At 43.6% G+C, this 22,809-nt stretch overlaps 1 protein-coding gene across 1 annotated transcript in view; it reads right to left on the bottom strand.

Moving 5' to 3' along the window:
• The window catches only part of LOC121840610 (glutamate receptor-interacting protein 2-like), a 68,155-nt gene that overhangs the window by 32,175 nt on the left and 13,171 nt on the right, over positions 1-22,809 (bottom strand). The window contains exon 2 of the mRNA XM_042304916.1: positions 14,707-14,787. Within this exon, the coding sequence (XP_042160850.1) occupies positions 14,707-14,787 (81 nt within the window). The remainder of the gene's footprint in view (positions 1-14,706; positions 14,788-22,809) is intronic.

Below are 22,809 nucleotides of genomic sequence, written 5' to 3'. Positions count from 1 at the left end.
TGACCTTTTTCCTTTACGGAGGGAATAACTACACTGTTTATATTCAACCATATTCCAAGTCACCTTGCTGTGGTTAAATGCAGTTGTTCGCACTTTCAATTTTGCACGAATGCTGCCATCTATTCAGAGTTTTCGTTTAGGATAGATTTGATTCGTTCACAGTGGGAACTACATATACATGAACTCAGTCACCGTGTCAGTGTATACGTCAATGTTATTCTCAGAGGAAACTCGGAACATATCCCAGTCCGTATGATCAAAACAATCTTGAAGCATGGATTCCGATTGGTCAAACCAGAGTTGAATAGACCTTAGCACGGGTACCTCATTTTGAGTTTCTGTCCATAGGAAAGGAGGAGCAGAATGGAGTTGTGATCTGATTTGCCGAAGGGAAGGCAGGGGAGGGCCTTAGTAGCCATCCCAATGGCAACAAACGGACACTGCAGGCAATGTGTTGATAAGACATCGGTAGTGTTTCCCTCAGATTTCCTTTATTAAAGTCCTTAACTACAATATATGCGGCCTCAGGATATATGGGTTTCAGTTTTCACAAAAAGTCTAGTGTGGTTCCTTGAGAGCCGCCGTGGTAATGGCGGCTTGCCGATGGCCGAAGTGAATTCTCTCAGGAGGTCATTTGTTTGTGAGTTATTCTAGGTTGGATGAACAAAAGGACTTCCTGTATGTTACCACAATCACACCATGAGCAGTTAATCATGGAACATACAGTGCCTTGCAAAAGTATTCACCCCCTTTGACATTTTTATTTATTTTATTATAATATAATTGTATTTTATATATTTTATTTATTACAAGAAATCCCCCCAAAATCTAATCAAATTACAGGTTGTAATGTAACAAAATAGGAAAAATGTGAATACTTTCGCAAGCCGCTGTACACCTCCGCCTTACTTCCTCTTCCTGGAGAGTTCTTTACTTCTATCTGTACGATACACTGAGAACCCAGCTGGCTGAACGGACAAAGAAAGTATATCCAGAGAGAGCCATGATATCTGGAAGGAGAGCATCGCCTTGAGTTCATATACATAACCCAGATTGAAACATACCAAGCCTGGAATCGACAATGATAATTAACTCCATTTCATTATTGTTGAAGTGAAAAAATAGCAAACAAATACAATGGAAACGGAGTGATAGTCAGAGTGGATTCCAGTCTACCTAACAGTATAGCAGTGCTTCCCACAGTGTAGTCATCTTTCCAGTACATATGGTATAAGGGAGACAGCCTGTAGTTCCAGTATCTATGAGATACTCACTGTCTTCTAATCTAAATGCTGTAACTGTGACAAGGCATGCAATGTGACAGAGAAGGACTGAGGCAAAATGAAGCCTAATCACTCAACTGACTGGGTTCTAATGAGAACACAACATGACATGAGACCGAGGGGGAGAAATGGAAAGAATAAAATGCTCTAAATGATGTCCTTCATGGAAAACAACTCCAGGAAACCAAATGAGTTACTGTAGTAAATATTCTAAACTTAATTGTGTTTTTGTTGACATTGCCTAAAGCCTGTACTTTTCGTAATGTTGTTGGGGGGAAAGAACAGGTGAATTCAAATGGAGAGAAACAACAAATCCACTATTTCTCCCAAATCTAAGAAAGATAGACGGATAAAGAGTCCTTTCAAACTGAGAGAAACGGAAACTAATTTCTCAAGTACCAATGCCTTCCATTTTCTGCATCAGTCACTATCTGCCGTAACAATCTGAAATGGAAAAAGATTTCTGGGTTTCCAATAAATGAGATAAGGTGCTTTGGTGAGCAGCTGAACCCCGACTATTCTGTACATCCCTGTTGTAAATCTCTGAAATGGAGGGAGCATCCCCTTCTTGTTCCTTTCAGCAGCCCATCATTTTTCCTATGAGCTGGAAACTATATAATGTCACCGTAGCAACTTCTATACAACTCCCTGGAAAACAGTTGCAGTTGATACTGACTGGACTATCCTGGTTAAATAAAGTGTATCAACCTCAGTGTACTAACCTCAATACAACCACAGTATACCCTCAGTGTACTAACCTCAATACAACCACAGTATACCCTCAGTGTACTAACCTCAATACAACCACAGTATACCCTCAGTGTACTAACCTCAATACAACCACAGTATACCCTCAGTGTACTAACCTCAATACAACCACAGTATACCCTCAGTGTACTAACCTCAATACAACCACAGTATACCCTCAGTGTACTAACCTCAATACAACCACAGTATACTAACCTCAATACAACCACAATATACCCTCAGTGTACTAACCTCAATACAACCACAGTATACTAACCTCAATACAACCACAGTATACCCTCAGTGTACTAACCTCAATACAACCACAGTATACCCTCAGTGTACTAACCTCAATACAACCACAGTATACCCTCAGTGTACTAACCTCAATACAACCACAGTATACCCTCAGTGGCCAGTTTGCCTCCAGAACACCCTGAAATCTTCGGGGAGTGGCGCTCAATCGTTGCTCAATGTGTCAGTGTGTCAGTGTTGTCCAGGACTCTAGACAGAATGGTGCGCCACAGCCAATCAGAGCTACAGTAGGCCTATAAGTCATTTGCGTCACAGCCAATCAGAGCTACAGTAGGCCTATAAGTCATTTGCCACACGGGCTTTCCATCTTTCACTTAGGCAGTAGCAACAGTGCGACTTTATACCAGTTAGCATTGGCCAAAAGCCATTAAATACACCTGAATGGAAATATGCAAATATGTAAATACCAACGGGAGTCCTTTAACATTTGGGAACATTCCCGCCTTATTGATCAACCAACCATGAACAGGTAGGCTATCTCTCCCTCACCAAGATCAATAACTAATGCTAGCCACAGCGAGATGAGATCAAATCTAATGAGGTAAGAGTAGATAAACCAGCGTTTCCCTAACTCGGTCCTGGGGACCCCAAGGGGTACACGTTTTGGTTTTTGCCCCCTAGCATGACACAGCTGATCATCAAGCTTTGATTATTTGAATCAGCTGTGTCGTGCTAGGGGGCAAAAACCAAAACGAAACGTGCACCCCGTGCGGTCCCCAGGACCGAGTTTGGGAAATACTGAGAAACTCTCTCAAACTTTTCCAGCTAGTTGGCCGTCATAAATGCACTGATAAACGATGGGGAATAGTAGGCTGCTCGTCCTTCTGCAGCTTGCCTGCCAAAGCATGCTTGTCCCAACCAACATTTAGACAACTGAATGGGAACTGCCTGCCCGCCCATTTGATTGATACCAAATACATTTGATTGACAACTAAGAGATTTGTTAACTGTGGATAACAGTCGTTCAAGTTCAGCATAGCTAGCAAAGTGATTCACATTCCTTGCTAACCAAATGAAAGGGTCAGAGGGATACGAATGCCTTCAACTGAAATGTGTCTTCTGCATTTAACCCCAACTCCTCTGAGTCAACTGGCAACTGCATCTCTAGCTGTAGCCACAGAAAAACAATATGGGGGGTGGGACTCTGCCACTTACCCACTCGTCCAATGACATGACGTCCTCCCAGCAGCTAGCTAGGTAATGTTAGGCTCCGTGTTATTATCTACTAAATAAATAGATATGCTAGCCTATTAGCCATGTTATAACTGACTTGTGATCATTGCCCTTGCTAGTTTGATTGTATTGACATTCCCAGCATTGGGTTACATTCGTCTGTTTTTGTCCAGAATATTGAGTCATTGAAACTGAACCAGTGCATCCTGAATGGAGGCAGCAGATGATGTACCAGGCCAGCTGTGATTTACAACCTGATAGTAATATTTTTGTACTACCAAGAAATGTATTGGTGAGTTATATGAATCATGCATTGAACTGCATCCATCTATTCTGACAACAACGCCTTATGGAATTTGGAATGAAATATAACCTATTTTTAAAACCTCTTATAAAAGTTCTATTTTTTGGTACAATAAACAGTGAATTTTATATTTTTGCCTGATATGTGACCCGTTTCAGGAAGGTAGGCATATGTCGCACATCACTACATCACAGGAGAGGAATTTGGCAGAAATACCTTCTGGAACATGTGAACTTTCATGTGCCTTAATAACAAACTTGTATTCCATCTGTAAATACGAATACAATGGTTAAGTTACAGGCCTAGTTGGTTTAGCCACAGAAAAAGACAGGAATCTTCCCCCTAGCCATGATTGGCTGAGATAATGAATGGGCTGGACATGCCAAGAGATGAGTTCAGATTGGTCTGCCATATGGCATGCTTCTATCTATAACATCAAATCAAATCAAATGTTATTTGTCACAAGTGCTGAACACAACAGGTGTTGTACCTTACCATGATATGCTTACTTACAAGCCCTTAACCAACAATGCAGTTTAAGGAAAAATAAGAGTAAAGAAAATGAAAAGTAACAAGAAAATAACAATAATGAGGCTATATACAGGGGGTTCCGGTACCGAGTCAATGTGCAGGGGTATTACTTAGTCGAGGTGATTGAGGTAATATCTAGATGTAGGTAAAGTGAATAAGTAAAGTTATAAAAAGCGAGTAGCAGCAGCACACAAAACAATTATAATAAAAATAAATGGGAGGTCAATGCAAATAGTCTGGGTAGCCATTTGATTAGCCCTTTAACGGGTAGAAGCTGTTAAGAACCCTTTTGGACCTAGACTTGGCACTCCGGTACCGCTTGCCGTGTGGTAGCAGAGAGAACAGTCTATGACTTGGGTGACTGGAGTCTTTGACAATTTTTGGGCCTTCCTCTGACACCGCCTAGTATATACTGTAGGTCCTGGATGGCAGGAAGCTTGGCCCCAGTGATGTACTGCGCTGTACGCACTCCCCTCTATAGCGCCTTACGGTCGGATGCCAGGCAGTTGCCGTACCAGGCGGTGATGCAACTGGTCAGGATGCAGCGGTGGAACTTTTTGAGGATCTGGGGACCAACGCCAAATCTTTTCAGTTTCATGAGGGGAGACTGTTCACAACATTCTTGGTGTGCCCTATTCACGACATTCTTGGTGTGTTTGGACCATGATGGTTTGTTGGTGATGTGGACACCAAGGAACTTGAAGCTCTCAACCTGCTCCACTACAGCCTCGTCGGTGAGAATGGGGAAGTGCTCGGCCCTACTTTTCCTGTAGTCCACAGTCATCTCCTTTGTCTTAATCACGTTGAGAGAGAGATTGTTGTCCTGGCACCACACGGCCAGATCTCTGACCTCCTCCCTATAAGCTATTTCATCGTTGTCGGTGATCAGGCCTACCACTGTTGAGTCGTCGACAAACTTAATGATGGTGTTGGAGTTGTGCTTGGCCACGCAGTCGTGCGTGAACAGGGAATACAGGAGGGGACTAACACCGTGTTGAGGATCAGCTTTGCAGATGTGTTGTTGCCTACCCTTACCACCTGAGCGTGGCCCGTCAGGAAGTCCAGGATCCAGTTGCACAGGGAGGTGTTTAGTCCCAGGATATTTAGTTTTGTGATGAGCTTTGAAGGACTACGCTGAGCTGTAGTCAATGAACAGCATTCTCACATAGGTGTTCCTTATGTCCAGGTGGGAAAGGGCAGTGTGGAGTATTTGTATTTATTATGGATCTACATTACCTGCTGCCAAGGCCTCACCTACTCTCCCTGGGATCCAGCAAAATTAAGGCAGTTATACAATTTTAAAAACATTACAATACATTCACAGATTTCACAACACACTGAGATTGCGTTATCTGTGGATTTGTTGGGGTGGTATGCCAATTGGAGTGGGTCTAGGGTTTCTGGGATGATGATGTTGATGTTGATGTGAGCCATGACCAGCCTTTAAAAGCACTTCATGGCTACAGACGTGAGTGCTACAGGTCAGGAGTCATTTAGGCAGGTAACATTGGTGTTCTTGGGCACAGGGACGATTATGTACACTATAACATGAGCTGCTCAGTATGTGAAGATAATCCTTGCTACTTTGGCCTTTTTGAAATGTTTAACATTAGCCAAGGAGAACTGAAAAAGTGTTGCTACAGCTCTCAACAATATCAGTGCCCTGAATTTAGTAGGCGTTATCGACAAAGATCAGTGGAAAAAAGTTGCGATGGACTACTTCCTGCGGGCCAAACAAGCTGTACAAACAATACGGAAATGACACAGGATGTCTTACTACGGTCCTAAATGGCACCCTATTCCTATGTCGTACATTATTTTTGATTGAGGCCCATAGTGCTCTGGTCAAAAGTAGTGCACTATAAAGGAAAAAGGGTGCCATTTGGGAAACAACTAGAGTTTTAAGCCATAGATCTCTTTACGTTCTTCTATGGGCTTCAGTTTCAAACACCAGTGGTTTCAGTCTGAAGCGTTCATCCATGTATACAGGTAAGAGTCTAGCTACATTTTCAGACATTATACGTTTATATTTTTTTCAGAAAGTCATTTTCGTTGGAAGTGAAAGTGTTCTGTTAGCTAGCTAGCGAACGTTACGTATACGATCTGTGTAGTAATATTATTTGTATCTCAGAAATACATTTGCATTGCTTGTTATAGCCTTATGTTAGCTAGCTATCTAACACTGAACCTAGTTGGTTAGCTTTAGCTACCTGCAGGTTCATACTACAGCATTTCCTGCATGGTGGCTAGCTATGACACTGCTGAACGCTGCTGAATAGGTGTAGACAAAGAAGAGGTCTCCGGTACCAAAACATTCAAGGGACATTTTCTCAAAAGTGGGGTTACAAGTATATCAACTTTCAGAAGCATAAAAACTGTCTCAATGTTCCTCAACTGTATGATATATACAAATTTGTAGCTCTGAGTCTCTACTGTTATCCAATGTAAAAAACACAATTTCAAATTTTGCAACATCAGACCGAATCGAGGTGGTCGATCTGTTTGTATCACTTCAAACATATACTCATCACCACACTGTAATTAAAGGAGCTATGTTCTGCATGGTATTTAAACATACAGTAACAATTAGTTTCGTCAGCCGGTGATTGTCAAGCAAATAACTGCCGGTCTCACAGTAATTGACCGTTAATTAACATAAACACATTTTGCATCTCCTGGTTTCCACACACAGCCTACAAGCCACTGATGCAGACCTTTGGAACATCTACATTTTATCCATGTAAATCCATGTCATTTAGCCTACATCTTCACAATAAATCCATTATTTATTTAGATAGGTCTAAAGAAGCATGATATGAAGAAAATGTAGTCTATTTCAGAACGGAATAGCATACTCTGAGTTATCCTTATGTTAGGTCCTGATGTGGCTATGCCATATGGCTGTGGGCTACACTAGTTCATTTAGCAGACAAGATTTGCTTAGAATTCCGTGGCATTATTTTATGTTATTTTATTATTTTATATCATTTTATATTATTTTATAGAATACAATTGTGTTGATCGGTTAATAGGTATTCTTATATGATTCATTTAGAGTTATTAATGTAACTTTAGTTGTTCTACAAACCTTAGGTTATATGTTTTGATTTGTAATACATTGTAAGGCTGTATGATGAGACTAATGATGATTTGAAAAAAGTTGTATGTATAAAGGCATGAGCTCTGCTTTGTTTTTTTTTTTGCGCAGACTGTACACACTTCATCAGTCTCTCATTCACAATTTGACAAGCACTTTATAATGCCTTGAATTTCTCGGCGGCATCCCCGTTGTTCCATTCTCTAGGCTGTACACTCCTTATAAATACTAGTTAGGCTCTACACCCCTTGTTAATACCAGTTAGGCTCTACACCCCTTGTTAATACCAGTTAGGCTCTACACCGCTTGTTCATACTAGTTAGGCTCTACACCCCTTGTTAATACCAGTTAGGCTCTACACCCCTTGTTAATACTAGTTAGGCTCTACACCCCTTATATACCAGTTAGGCTCTACACCCCTTGTTAATACCAGTTAGGCTCTCTACACCCCTTGTTAATACTAGTTAGGCTCTACACCCCCCCTTGTTAATACTAGTTAGGCTCTACACCCCTTATACCAGTATACCAGTTAGGCTCTACACCCCTTGTTAATACCAGTTAGGCTCTACACCCCTTATATATACTAGTTAGGCTCTACACCCCTTGTTAATACTAGTTAGGCTCTACACCCCTTGTAAAGTGGATTAATGTGCATCATATGAAGAAGTTATTTGGACACTTTAGTTGTGATACAAACCTTATCAAAACATATAGGCCTATGGGCTAGAATACATGAGGTGTGATACAAACCTTATCAAAACATATAGGCCTATGGGCTAGAATACATGAGGTGTGATTAGAAAAAGTCACAAAAGGCGCTGGGCATAATATACAAGTGATAGTGATATTGTCACCCATCCGACTATTCTTGATTTCATCTTCTCTTGACTTATTGCAAAGCCTAGTGGTTAGAGTGTTGGACTGGTAACCGGAAGGTTGCAAGTTCAAACCCCCGAGCTGACAAGGTACAAATCTGTCGTTCTGCCCCTGAACAGGCAGTTAACCCACTGTTCCTAGGCCGTCATTGAAAATAAGAATTTGTTCTTAACTGACTTGCCTGGTTAAATAAAGGTTAAAAAAAATAATAATATATGTGTGAAATTAGTTTTGATTTAGAATGGACCATTATCATGCATCTGTTTAGAAACATGGTTACTCCCGGTCGGGAGGAACTACTGAATATAAGAGCAACGTCAACTCACCATCATTAAGACCAGGAATATGACTCTCTCGAAGAGGATCCTATGTTTTGCCTTCCACCCAGGACAATGGATCGGCGGGGGGTATGACTTGTGATTAACAAGACGTGGTGTGATCATAACAACATACAGGAACTCAAGTCCTTCTGCTCACCTGACTTAGAATTCCTCACAATCAAATGTCAACGGCATTATCTACCAAGATTATTGTTATTCTAACTTCCATGACGCATATAAGGCCCTCCCCCGCCCTCCTTTTGGAAAATATGACCACGACTCCATTTAGTTGCTTCCAGCCTACAGACAGAGACTAAAACAAGAAGCTCCCGCGCTCAGGTCTGTTCAACGCTGGTCGGACCAATCTGATTCCACGCTTCAAGACTGCTTCGATCACGTGGACTGGGATATGTTCCGCATTGCGTCCAACAACAACATTGACGAATACGCTGATTCGGTGAGCGAGGTCATTAGAAAGTGCTTTGGCGATGTTATACACACAGCAACGATTAAAACATTCCCAAACCAGAAACCGTGGATTGATGGCAGCATTCACATGAAACTGAAAGCACGAACTTTTAACCAAGCAAGGAACTAGAAACATGACCGAATACAAACAGTGTAGCTATTCCCTCCGCAAGGCAATCAAACAAGCTAAGTGTCAGTATAGAGACAAAGTAGAGTAGCAATTCAACGGCTCAGACACAAGAGGTATGTGGCAGGGTCGTCAGTCAATCACGGATTACAAAAAGAAAACCAGCCCCCTTCGCGGACCAGGATGTCTTGCTCCCAGACAGACTAAATAACTTTTTTGCTCGCTTTGAAGACAATACAGTGCCATTGACAGGGCCCGCTACCAAAACCTGTGCGCTCTCCTTCACTGCAGCCGACGTGAGTAAAACATTGAAACTTGTTAACCATCGCAAGGCTGCAGGCCCAGACGGCATCCCCAGCCGAGTCCTCAGAGCGTGCGCAGACCAGCTGGCTGGTGTGTTTACGGACATATTCAATCAATCCTTATCCCTGTCTGCTGTTCCAACATGCTTCAAGAGGGCCACCATTGTTCCTGTTCCCAAGAAAGCGAAGGTAACTGAACTGAGCTAAACGACTATCGCCCCGTAGCACTCACTTCCGTCATCATGAAGTGCTTTGAGAGACAAGTCAAGGACCATATCACCTCCCCCCTACCTGACACCCTAGACCCACTCCAATTTGCTTACCGCCCCAATAGGTCCACAGACGACGCAATCGCAAACTCACTGCACACTGCCCTAACCCATCTGGACAAGAGGAATACCTATGTGAGAATGCTGCTCATCGACTATAGCTCAGCATTTAACACCATAGTACCCTCCAAACTCATCATCGACCCCGCCCTGTGCAACTGGGTACTGTACTTCTTGACGGGCCGCCCCCAGGTGGTGAGGGTAGGTAACAACATCTCCACCCCGCTGATCCTCAAAACTGGGGCCCCACAAGGGTGTGTTCTGAGCCCTCTCCTGTCCTCCCTGTTCACCCACGACTGCGTGGCCATGCACGCCTCCAACTCAATAAATCAAGTTGCAGACGACACTACAGTGGTAGGCTTGATTACCAACAACGACGAGACGGCCTACAGGGAGGAGGTGAGGGCCCTCGGAGTGTGGTGTCAGGAAAATTACCTCACACTCAACGTCAACAAAGCAAAGGAGATGATTGTGGACTTCAGGAAACAGCAGAGGGAGCACCCCCCTATCCACATCAACGGGACAGTAGTGGGGAGGGTAGTAAGTTTCAAGTTCCTCGGCATACACATCACGGACAAACTGAATTGGTCCACCCACACAGACAGCGTTGTGAAGAAGGCGCAGCAGCGCCTCTTCAACCTCAGGAGGCTGAAGAAATTCGGCTTGTCACCAAAAGCACTCACAAATTCTACAGATGCACAATCGAGAGCATCCTGTCGGGCTGTATCACCGCCTGGTATGGCAACTGCTCCGTCCACAACCGTAAGGCTCTCCAGAGGGTAGTGAGGTCTGTACAACGCATCACCAGGGGCAAACTACCTGCCCTCCAGGACACCTACACCACCCAATGTCACAGGAAGGCCATACAGATTATCAAGGACAACAACCACCCGAGCCACTGCCTTTTCACCCTGCTATCATCCAGAAGGCGAGGTCAGTACAGGTGCATCAAAGCAGGGACCGAGAGACTGAAAAACAGCTTCTATCTCAAGGCCATCAGACTGTTAAACAGCCACCACTAACATTGAGTGGCTGCTGCCAATATACTGACTCAACTCCAGCCACTTTAATAATGGAAATTGATGGAATTGATGTAAAAAATGTATCACTAGCCACTTTAAACAATGCCACTTAATATAATGTTTACATACCCTACATTACTCATCTCATATGTATATACTGTACTCTATACCATCTACTGCATATTGCCTATGCCATTCTGTACCATCACTCATTCATATATCTTTATGTACATATTATATTCTTTATCCCCTTACACTTGTGTGTGTGTATAAGGTAGGAGTTGTGGAATTGTTAGGTTAGATTACTCTTTGGTTATTACTGCATTGTTGGAACTAGAAACACAAGCATTTTGCTACACTCGCATTAACATCTGCTAACCATGTGTATGTGACAAATAAATGTGATTTGATTTTTGATTTGATTTGAAACAGGGGCAGTGGGATGATATATACAGTACATGTCATCTATGCACTTAAATAGAGAATGGAGTATGCTTTTCCGGTGCTTCAATTTGATGAAATCCAGGTAGGTTATACTCCTGTTGTAAATAGAAGCAATGTGTTTAATATGAGGAAAGTTGAGAAATACATATAGCAGGCCTAGCCTATAGAAAGCTGATGGGATCCTCCTCTTTTTAATAGAGGCCATCACTCTGTTTTCTTGTATGATTGCATAGCCAATAGAAATGTTGTGCAACATGAGCTCATGGGCTCTCATGAAGTGTTTGATTTGATTTTCGATCACATTTGCATTGATGTCAGAGTGATTAGAGGGACAATAGAGTGATGAGTACCAGGCAGTTAGGAAGTTTGGTAGACTACTAATGACCATCAGCAGCATCAGAGCTTGGAGAAGCCTAATTACTGTGACTAAACGGTCAAGTGAATTTTGACTGCCTTCATGACCCGTGACTGCCGGTTTGGCGGTAATACAGTCACCGCAACAGCCCTAGTAACAACACACTGTAATTATACCACTTCACATTTAGCCTCGGGATACAGTCCGAATTTAACGGTGAAATGTTGAATTTGAGATGAAATTCTGTGTTTAAATACAAGCTGGTGCTAGTCTAGAGGATTCCATTTTAATTCACAATGAACATTATACTTCTTCAAATATTACATCTTATGACATTCAGCACCGTAAGAAAGTTACACGGCTCTCTTTTATCATAAGGAGTTAGGTAGTATTTCTGTACAGCAGTCAATGTTTAATGGGTCCTTTGTGTAGCTGGTGTATAGAGTCAGGCGCAGGACAGCAGATATGAGTAATCCACGTACTTTACTAAAAAATAAACCAAAATACAAAGCAACAATGCCAGCCACAATAACGGACCAATGTACAATGAACAATCACTCACAAACCAACATGGGGGGAACAGAGGGTTAAATAATGAACAAGTAATTTGGGGATTGAAACCAGGTGTGTAAGACAAAGACAAAACAAATGGAAAATGAAAAGTGGATCAGCGATGGCTAGAAGGCCGGTGACGTCGACCGCCGAACGCCGCTCGAACAAGGAGAGGGACCGACTTTGGTGGAAGTCATGACACAAGGCTTTGGAAGAACCGAACACAGTATTCTCACACAATGGCTGAAGAAAGAAGAACTGCTGTATGTTTGCTTCCCCCCCAGCAGGTCTTCTTTCTTCAGCAGTTGTGTGAGAATACAGTGTTATGTTCTTCCAAAGCCTTGTGTCACGACTTCCGCCGAAGTCGGTCCCTCTCCTTGTTCCTTGTTGCATTTGTTTTGTCTTTGTTTTACACAGCTGGTTTCAATCCCCCAATTACTTGTTCATCAAGCTAATTCCAGTTATCATCGTAGAACGCTTTGCAATATGCACAGAAAATAAGAGGCGAAGCAGCTTGCACGGCCAGGGAGTATGAGCAGCAGAATACAGACTCCCCATCATCTTCATCTACACGCCTTAGTTTACACCCATCCAGGCCCAACCAGCAGGGAGAACCTTTAGTTTAAACACATCCAGGCCCAATCAGCAGGGAGAACATTTAGTTTACACCCATCCAGGCCCAACCAGCAGGGAGAACCTTTAGGTTACACCCATCCAGGCCCAACCAGCAGGGAGAACCTTTAGTTTACACCCATCCAGGCCCAATCAGCAGGGGAGAAACGTTTAGTTTACACCCATCCAGGCCCAATCAGCAGGGAGAACCTTTAGTTTAAACACATCCAGGCCCAACCAGCAGGGAGAACCTTTAGTTTACACCCATCCAGGCCCAACCAGCAGGGAGAACCTTTAGTTTACACCCATCCAGGCCCAATCAGCAGGGGAGAAATGTTTAGTTTACACCCATCCAGGCCCAATCAGCAGGGGAGAAACGTTTAGTTTACACCCATCCAGGCCCAACCAGCAGGAAGAACCTTTAGTTTACACCCATCCAGGCCCAATCAGCAGGGGAGAAACGTTTAGTTTACACCCATCCAGGCCCAATCAGCAGGGAGAACCTTTAGTTTACACTTCCAGGCCCAACCAGCAGGGAGAACCTCACCCATCCAGGACCAACCAGCAGGGAGAACCTTTTAGTTTACACCCATCCAGGCCCAATCAGCAGGGAGAACCTTTAGTTTACACCCATCCAGGCCCAATCAGCAGGGAGAAACGTTTAGTTTACACCCATCCAGGCCCAACCAACAGGGAGAACCTTTAGTTTACACCCATCCAGGCCCAATCAGCAGGGAGAACCTTTAGTTTACACCCATCCAGGCCCAATCAGCAGGGAGAACCTTTAGTTTACACCCATCCAGGCCCAATCAGCATGGAGAACCTTTAGTTAACACCCATCCAGGCCAATTCAGCAGGGAGAACCTTTAGTTAACACCCATCCAGGCCCAATCAGCAGAGCGAACGCCTGACAGAGAGCAGAAACACCAAAATGACAGACGGCGAGAGAGAGAGAGAGGTATAATGTGCTCTGTGATACTAGAACTTGGCATGGTGCGCAGGGCAGAAGCAAGACATCCCTGCTAGGAGAGAGTGGGAACAGAGATAGAGATATAGATAGATAGATCTCAGAGAGAGAGAGAAAGATCGATACACAGTAAGAGATAGTAGAAGAAAGAAGGAGAACTGTGATCTGTGGAGAGCCTGAGATAGAGACCAGAGAGATAGAGCAGATAGAAAGAGACCAGAGAGATAGAGACAAGAGAGATAGAGACCAGAGATAGACCAGAGAGAGATAGACCAGAGAGATAGAGGGAGAGAGAGACCAGAGAGAGACTAGAGAGAGAGAGAGCAGAGAGATAGACCAGAGAGAGATAGACCAGAGATAGACCAGAGAGAGATAGACCAGAGATAGACCAGAGAGAGATAGACCAGAGATAGACCAGAGAGATAGAGGGAGAGAGAGACCAGAGAGAGACTAGAGAGAGAGAGAGCAGAGAGATAGAGACAAGAGAGAAAGAGACCAGAGAGAGACCAGAGAGAGACCAGAGAGAGACCAGAGAGAGACCAGAGAGAGACCAGAGAGAGACCAGAGAGAGATAGACTAGAGAGAGGAAGAGAACTGTGAGCTATGGAGAGCCAGCGAGAAAGATACCAGGGAGAGACCAGAGACATACCAGAGAGACCAGAGACATACCAGAGAGACCAGAGACATACCAGAGAGACCAGAGACATACCAGAGAGACCAGAGAGACCAGAGACATACCAGAGAGACCAGAGACATACCAGAAAGACCAGAGACATACCAGAGAGACCAGAGACATACCAGAGAGACCAGAGAGACCAGAGGGAGACCAGTGAGAGAGACCTGAGATGAGCAGCCAGACAGTAAAGAAACTCAGTAGTGTACCTGGGATACTCTGTCTCCTGGAGGTCAGGGAATTGTCTGTCCCTTGTGAGTCCTTGTTCCCTTTAGAGTAAGGACCATCATCTGGAAGGAAGGGGGAGAAAACAGGGCTATTATAGGCCTGCGTCTCAGATAGCACCCTATTCCCTATGTAGTGCACTACTGTTGACCATGGCCCAACATAACCCATTCCAAATGTAATGCACTACTTTTGACTGGAGTCCATCCTAATCCTGTGTAGTGCACTACTTTTGACAGGAGTCCATCCTAATCCTGTGTAGTGCACTACTTTTTTAGCCCATCCTTGACTGCACTATTATGTAGTGCACTACATGAGGAATTTCGTGCTTTTTGAGACACAGACATTGAGAAGCAGGCTATCTACTGGCCCATTAGACTACATGGTGGTGTCATGAGATGGACGGCCAGATGTTGAATGGTGGAGCACTATAGGTGCTGCTATTTCAACATCCTTGGAGTGAGAAATTGGGTTTATGGTATTATGATATTGAAGTAATGTATGATGTTGCCAGTACGGTTGATGTTTCATGAAAGTCTCCAGGATACCCAAATGCAAATTCTCTTCAGAATAAAACCTCTGATACTATTCTCTTCAGATGAAACCTCAGACACTACTCTCTTCAGATTAAACCTCTGACACTACTCTCTTCAGATTAAACCTCTGACACTACTCTCTTCAGATTAAACCTCAGACACTACTCTCTTCAGATTAAACCTCTGACACTACTCTCTTCAGATTAAACCTCTGACACTACTCTCTTCAGATTAAACCTCTGACACTACTCTCTTCAGATGAAACCTCTGACACTACTCTCTTCAGATTAAACCTCTGACACTACTTCTTCAGATTAAACCTCTGACACTACTCTCTTCAGATGAAACCTCAGACACTACTCTCTTTTCAGATTAAACCTCAGACACTACTCTCTTCAGATTAAACCTCAGACACTACTCTCTTCAGATTAAACCTCGGACACTCTGTGTTCTGCCTTACATGGTGGATCGCAGCCCAAAAAAAAAAGCGACTCTCTTCAGATTAAACCTCAGACACTACTCTCTTCAGATTAAATCTCAGACACTACTCTCTTCAGATTAAACCTCTGACACTACTCTCTTCAGATTAAACCTCAGACACTACTCTCTTCAGATTAAACCTCAGACACTACTCTCTTCAGATTAAACCTCAGACACTACTCTCTTCAGATTAAACCTCAGACACTACTCTCTTCAGATTAAACCTCAGACACTACTCTCTTCAGATTAAACCTCAGACACTACTCTCTTCAGATGAAATCTCAGACACTACTCTCTTCAGATTAAATCTCAGACACTACTCTCTTCAGATTAAACCTCGGACACTACTCTTTTCAGATTAAATCTCGGACACTACTCTCTTCAGATTAAACCTCGGACACTACTCTCTTCAGATTAAACCTCAGACACTACTCTCTTCAGATTAAATCTCAGACACTACTCTCTTCAGATTAAATCTCAGACACTACTCTCTTCAGATTAAACCTCGGACACTACTCTCTTCAGATTAAACCTCGGACACTACTCTCTTCAGATTAAACCTCCGACACTACTCTCTTCAGATGAAACCTCAGACACTACTCTCTTCAGATTAAACCTCAGACACTACTCTCTTCAGATTAAACCTCGGACACTACTCTCTTCAGATTAAACCTGACGGACACTACTCTCTTCAGATTAAACCTCGGACACAAAGTACTCTCTCAGATTAAACCTCGACACTACTCTCTTCAGATTAAACCTCGGACACTACTCTCTTCAGATTAAACCTCGGACACTACTCTCTTCAGATTAAACCTCTGACACTACTCTCTTCAGATTAAACCTCCGACACTACTCTCTTCAGAATAAAACCTCTGACACTACTCTCTTCAGATTAAACCTCCGACACTACTCTCTTCAGATTAAACCTCAGACACTACTCTCTTCAGATTAAACCTCCGACACTACTCTCTTCAGAATAAAACCTCTGACACTACTCTCTTCAGATTAAACCTCTGACACTACTCTCTTCAGATTAAACCTCTGACACTACTCTCTTCAGATGAAACCTCTGACACTACTCTCTTCAGATTAAACCTCTGACACTACTCTCTTCAGATTAAACCTCTGACACTACTCTCTTCAGATGAAACCTCAGACACTACTCTCTTCAGATTAAACCTCAGACACTACTCTCTTCAGATTAAACCTCAGACACTACTCTCTTCAGATTAAACCTCGGACACTACTCTCTTCAGATTAAACCTCAGACACTACTCTCTTCAGATTAAATCTCAGACACTACTCTCTTCAGATTAAACCTCTGACACTACTCTCTTCAGATTAAACCTCAGACACTACTCTCTTCAGATTAAACCTCAGACACTACTCTCTTCAGATTAAACCTCAGACACTACTCTCTTCAGATTAAACCTCAGACACTACTCTCTTCAGATTAAACCTCAGACACTACTCTCTTCAGATTAAACCTCAGACACTACTCTCTTCAGATGAACAGCAGAGGGAACACCCCCATAGTGGAGAGGGTAGCATCTCAGACACTACTCTCTTCAGATTAAATCTCAGACACTACTCTCTTCAGATTAAACCTCGGACACTACTCTCTTCAGATTAAATCTCGGACACTACTCTCTTCAGATTAAACCTCGGACACTACTCTCTTCAGATTAAACCTCAGACACTACTCTCTTCAGATTAAATCTCAGACACTACTCTCTTCAGATTAAATCTCAGACACTACTCTCTTCAGATTAAACCTCGGACACTACTCTCTTCAGATTAAACCTCGGACACTACTCTCTTCAGATTAAACCTCCGACACTACTAACTTCAGATGAAACCTCAGACACTACTCTCTTCAGATTAAACCTCAGACACTACTCTCTTCAGATTAAACCTCGGACACTAAACTCTCCTTATAGATTAAACCTCGGACACTACTCTCTTCAGATTAAACCTCGGACACTACTCTCTTCAGATTAAACCTCGGACACTACTCTCTTCAGATTAAACCTCGGACACTACTCTCTTCAGATTAAACCTCGGACACTACTCTCTTCAGATTAAACCTCTGACACTACTCTCTTCAGATTAAACCTCCGACACTACTCTCTTCAGATTAAACCTCAGACACTACTCTCTTCAGATTAAATCTCAGACACTACTCTGTTCAGATTAAACCTCAGACACTACTCTCTTCAGATTAAACCTCAGACACTACTCTCTTCAGATTAAACCTCTGACACTACTCTCTTCAGATTAAACCTCAGACACTACTCTCTTCAGATTAAACCTCAGACACTACTCTCTTCAGATTAAACCTCTGACACTACTCTCTTCAGATTAAACCTCCGACACTACTCTGTTCAGATTAAACCTCTGACACTACTCTCTTCAGATTAAACCTCAGACACTACTCTCTTCAGATTAAACCTCTGACACTACTCTCTTCAGATTAAACCTCTGACACTACTCTGTTCAGATTAAACCTCGGACACTACTCTCTTCAGATTAAACCTCGGACACTACTCTCTTCAGATTAAACCTTGGACACTACTCTCTTCAGATTAAACCTCTGACACTACTCTCTTCAGATTAAACCTCCGACACTACTCTGTTCAGATTAAACCTCTGACACTACTCTCTTCAGATTAAACCTCAGACACTACTCTCTTCAGATTAAACCTCTGACACTACTCTCTTCAGATTAAACCTCTGACACTACTCTCTTCAGATTAAACCTCAGACACTACTCTCTTCAGATTAAACCTCTGACACTACTCTCTTCAGATTAAACCTCCGACACTACTCTGTTCAGATTAAACCTCAGACACTACTCTCTTCAGATTAAATCTCAGATACTACTCTCTTCAGATTAAACCTCTGACACTACTCTGTTCAGATTAAACCTCTGACACTACTCTCTTCAGATTAAACCTCGGACACTACTCTCTTCAGATTAAACCTCTGACACTACTCTCTTCAGATTAAACCTCCGACACTACTCTCTTCAGATTAAACCTCCGACACTACTCTCTTCAGATTAAACCTCCGACACTACTCTCTTCAGATTAAACCTCCGACACTACTCTCTTCAGATTAAACCTCCGACACTACTCTCTTCAGATTAAACCTCCGACACTACTCTCTTCAGATTAAACCTCCGACACTACTCTCTTCAGATTAAACCTCTGACACTACTCTCTTCAGATTAAACCTCCGACACGACTCTGTTCAACGGCCTGTTCCTGTGTTCTGAAGTCCTACATGAGGGCACATTACTGTGAGCGTCGAGAAAGAGGATTCATTTTTCATTAAATGCCGCAGTCTTAATTTTCTCTAAACTTGATCCATAAACTAATACCGTGCTGCTGTGGGGCTTGTCATCAATAATTGTCGCTGGAGTTCTGTTCCTTATGCCTACCCTATTAGATAAAACACTTCAGCTATCTATTCCCCGACACCCACAGGAACACACACACACACACACCGTATTCCAACAGCCTTGTCAACACACCAGAAATTGGACAACACAATGATCTGTCTTTGTCACAGTCAGGGGAAGAGTGTTCTTCTCTCTCTGCTCCCAGCTTTAGATTCAGCATTGTTATATTGTTAATCTATAGCCTTCAGAGAGAAGGAGAGTGACAAAGGGACAAAGTCAGTGTTTATCTGGCGCTAGCTAGTGCAGTCGAGTACGGCTGGCGGCTTTTGTTCTTCCTCGTGTGTTTCATTTCACACAGAAAGACGACTCTAATCACTTCAATTGTGCTACCGTCACCTGTTTGAGCAGTGTGTGTTCCTGTGGGTTGTGTGTGTGCGTGCGTGAGTGTGTGTTTTGCCGCAGAGGAGGCTGGTGGGAGGAGCTATAGGAGGTCAGGCTCATTGTTATTGGGCTGGGATGGAATAAATGGAATGGTATTAAACGTGGTTTCCAACCCAAACCACCTCCTCTGCTGGCCTTCGCATATTCTGCCTTTAAGCTCCTGAATTTAGTGGACGGTAACCTTTTCCATTTGGCGTGCCATGTTATCGTACCATTTCTACTGATCAGCGTGCCATGTTATCGTACCATTTCTACTGATCAGCGTGCCAAGTTATCGTACCGTTTCTACTGATCAGCGTGCCATGTTATCGTACCATTTCTACTGATCATTTCTACCATTTCTACTGATCAGCGTGCCATGTTATCGTACCATTTCTACTGATCAGCGTGCCAAGTTATCGTTTTCTACTGATCAGCGTGCCAAGTTATCGTACCGTTTCTACTGATCAGCGTGCCAAGTTATCGTACGATCAGCCCATGTTATCGTACCATTTCTACTGATCAGCGTGCCAAGTTATCGTACCATTTCTACTGATCAGCGTGCCATGTTATCGTACCATTTCTACTGATCAGCGTGCCAAGTTATCGTACCATTTCTACCGATCAGCGTGCCAAGTTATCGTACCATTTCTACTGATCAGCCAGTTATGATTTTTATATACACATTTTAGTGGAACGGTTTCATTTTCATTTATAATAAAGTAGTCATATCTCAAAATCAATGTCATGTGGTTCATCAAAATTAGATTTAAATTCAAATTATACAAATTGCCATCGGCAATATGTAAAAAAATAGCCTACATAAAGGCAACCAATCAAAACTCTGCAGCCGGCAGGTAGAAAATATCCTGATAAAAATAAATATCCTATAAATCACACTGGCTATGCATGGCCTGTCTGCAAGGAACTTGAAACATTTGATCAACTATTAACTTGGGTCTGGCCTGAAGCTTGCACGACCAAACTTGCAACATTGGATAAAATATTCTGGAACCTCAAGAGTTTCCGGCTCCAGTGAGCTCCGGACAGACAGACGGACGCAGCTGTAGGATATTTGCGCAAGTAATTAAGTAAGTCGACATGTTTCCACCAGATCAGAAAATGTATTATTTTTCTCCTTTCATGCTGACTGGTTATCGAAAGGGAGAAAGCTGGAAATTTTTTTTAAATAGGCCACATTGAGGAACCATTTTCAGTCTCAATGGCTGTAAAAACAAACTTTGTTTACTTGCTTTTTTGAAGCGAAGAAAAAATGCCTTTGAGAAACTCCACTGTGATGGTGAGATAAGACAATCAGAAATACTATCAGATCCACAAATGGGCACATTTATAGGCCTACATTTGCGCGCAGGCCAGGTAGCCTATAGGCTTATTTCTATACTAATCAGGTGCGTGTCCTTACTCAAGATTGACAGGAGCGCACTAAACAAAAGACAAGGAATTCATTGACAACTCGTAAAATAGAGTGAGATAAATCAAAACCTTTGCCTCACAACAACGTGTCCTCTCCAACAATGAGAACAGTAAGACTGTAATAATAATAATATATTGAATTGCATGAACAGAAATTACCTTAACCAAACAAACATTGTAGATTAGAAATTATGGTAATAAATGGTAAATATACTACTGGTGATACTGGTGTACCCCCCCCCCACAGCCTACACAATGGATTAGTCCACTCAGACAGACCTACACAATGGATTAGTCCACTCAGACAGACCTACACAATGGATTAGTCCACTCCCCTCTTCTCCTCTCCTCTTCCCTCCCTCCTCTCCTCTCCTCTCCTTTCCTTTCCTTTCCTCTCCTCTCCTCTCCTCTCCTCTCCTCTCCTCTCCTCTCCTCTCCTCTCCTCTCCTCTCCTCTCCTCTCCTCTCCTCTCCTCCTCTCCCTCTCCCTCCTCTCCTCTCCTCTCCCTCTCCTCTCCTCTCCTCTCTCTCTCCTCTTCTCTTCCCTCCTCTCCTGTCCTCTCTCCCTCCTCCTCTCCTCTCCTCTCCTCTCCTCTCCCTCTCTCTCTCTCCTCTCCTCTCCTCTCCTCTCCTCTCCTCTCCTCTCCTCTCCTCTCCTCTCCCTCTCCTCTCCTCTCCTCTCCCTCTCCTCTCCTCTCCCTCTCCCTCCTCTCCTCTCCTCTCCTCTCCTCTCCTCTTCTTCTCTTCCCTCCTCTCCTGTCCTCTCTCCCTCCCTCTCTTCTCTCCTCTCATCTCCCCTTCTTTCCTCTCCTGTCCTCTCTCCCTCTCCTCCTGACCCCACCCTCCCCATCTCCTCTCCTCTTCTCTTCCCTCCTCTCCTGTCCTCTCTCCTCTCCCCTTCTCTTCTCTCCTCTCATCTCCCTTCTCTCCTCTCCTGTCCCCTCTCCTTACTCCTGACCCCACCCCATCATCTCTCCTCCCTCCTCCCTCTCCTCTCTCCTTCTCCCCTCTCTTCTCTTCCCTCCGCTCCTGTCCTCTCCAAAAGCTCCTCTCCTCATGTCCCTCTTCCTCCCTTCCTCTACTGACTCCTCCTTCCCCTTCCTCCTCTCCTCTCCTTTCCTCATGTCCCTCTTCCTCCCTTCCTCTACTCTCTCTTCCTTCCCTCCTCTCCTCTCCTCTCCTCTCCTCTGCACTCCTCTGCCTCCTCTCCTCTCCACTCTCCTCTCTTCTCCTCCTCTCCTCTCCTCTCCTCTCCTCTCCTCTCCTCTCCTCTCCTCTCCTCTCCTCCTCTCCTCTCCTCTCCTCTCCTCTCCTCTCCTCTGCACTCCTCTGCACTCCTCTCCTCTCCACTCCTCTCCACTCCTCTCCTCTCCTCTCCCTCCAAGCCCCTCAGCCGTATTAGCCTCTGCATGCTGTGATAAAGCACTCGACTTTGCACAGCTATAATCCAGATGCCAGAGGGCTTTAAAATCTTCCTAGTCACCTATCAAAGGAGAGGATTTAGCCGTGACGCTAGGCTAGCTACCTAACTTTGGAAGCTCAGTCATCTGTTTTTTATTTTATTCTCGTCTTAACGTCATCGTTCCCCAAAAATCAGCTCAGCCTTACAAGCATCAAAGTGCGTTACACGTGGCAGGAGATGGAGCGCTGACACACTGCACCGTGGAAGAGTCAAACTATCGTCACTGACTGTTCCCGAACCATTTGAGAATAGGTAGGTAAAATGTTGGCTTGGTTTTAAAACCCCATATGTTGTGGGGAAATTACAATTGCTTGAAGTACCTTTTCAGTTACTTTCCCAACTAAACATTG

The sequence above is a fragment of the Oncorhynchus tshawytscha genome, linkage group LG02, assembly GCF_018296145.1.
Source record: "Oncorhynchus tshawytscha isolate Ot180627B linkage group LG02, Otsh_v2.0, whole genome shotgun sequence".
NCBI lineage: Eukaryota > Metazoa > Chordata > Actinopteri > Salmoniformes > Salmonidae > Oncorhynchus > Oncorhynchus tshawytscha.
This window is presented reverse-complemented; position numbering and strand designations above follow the sequence as displayed.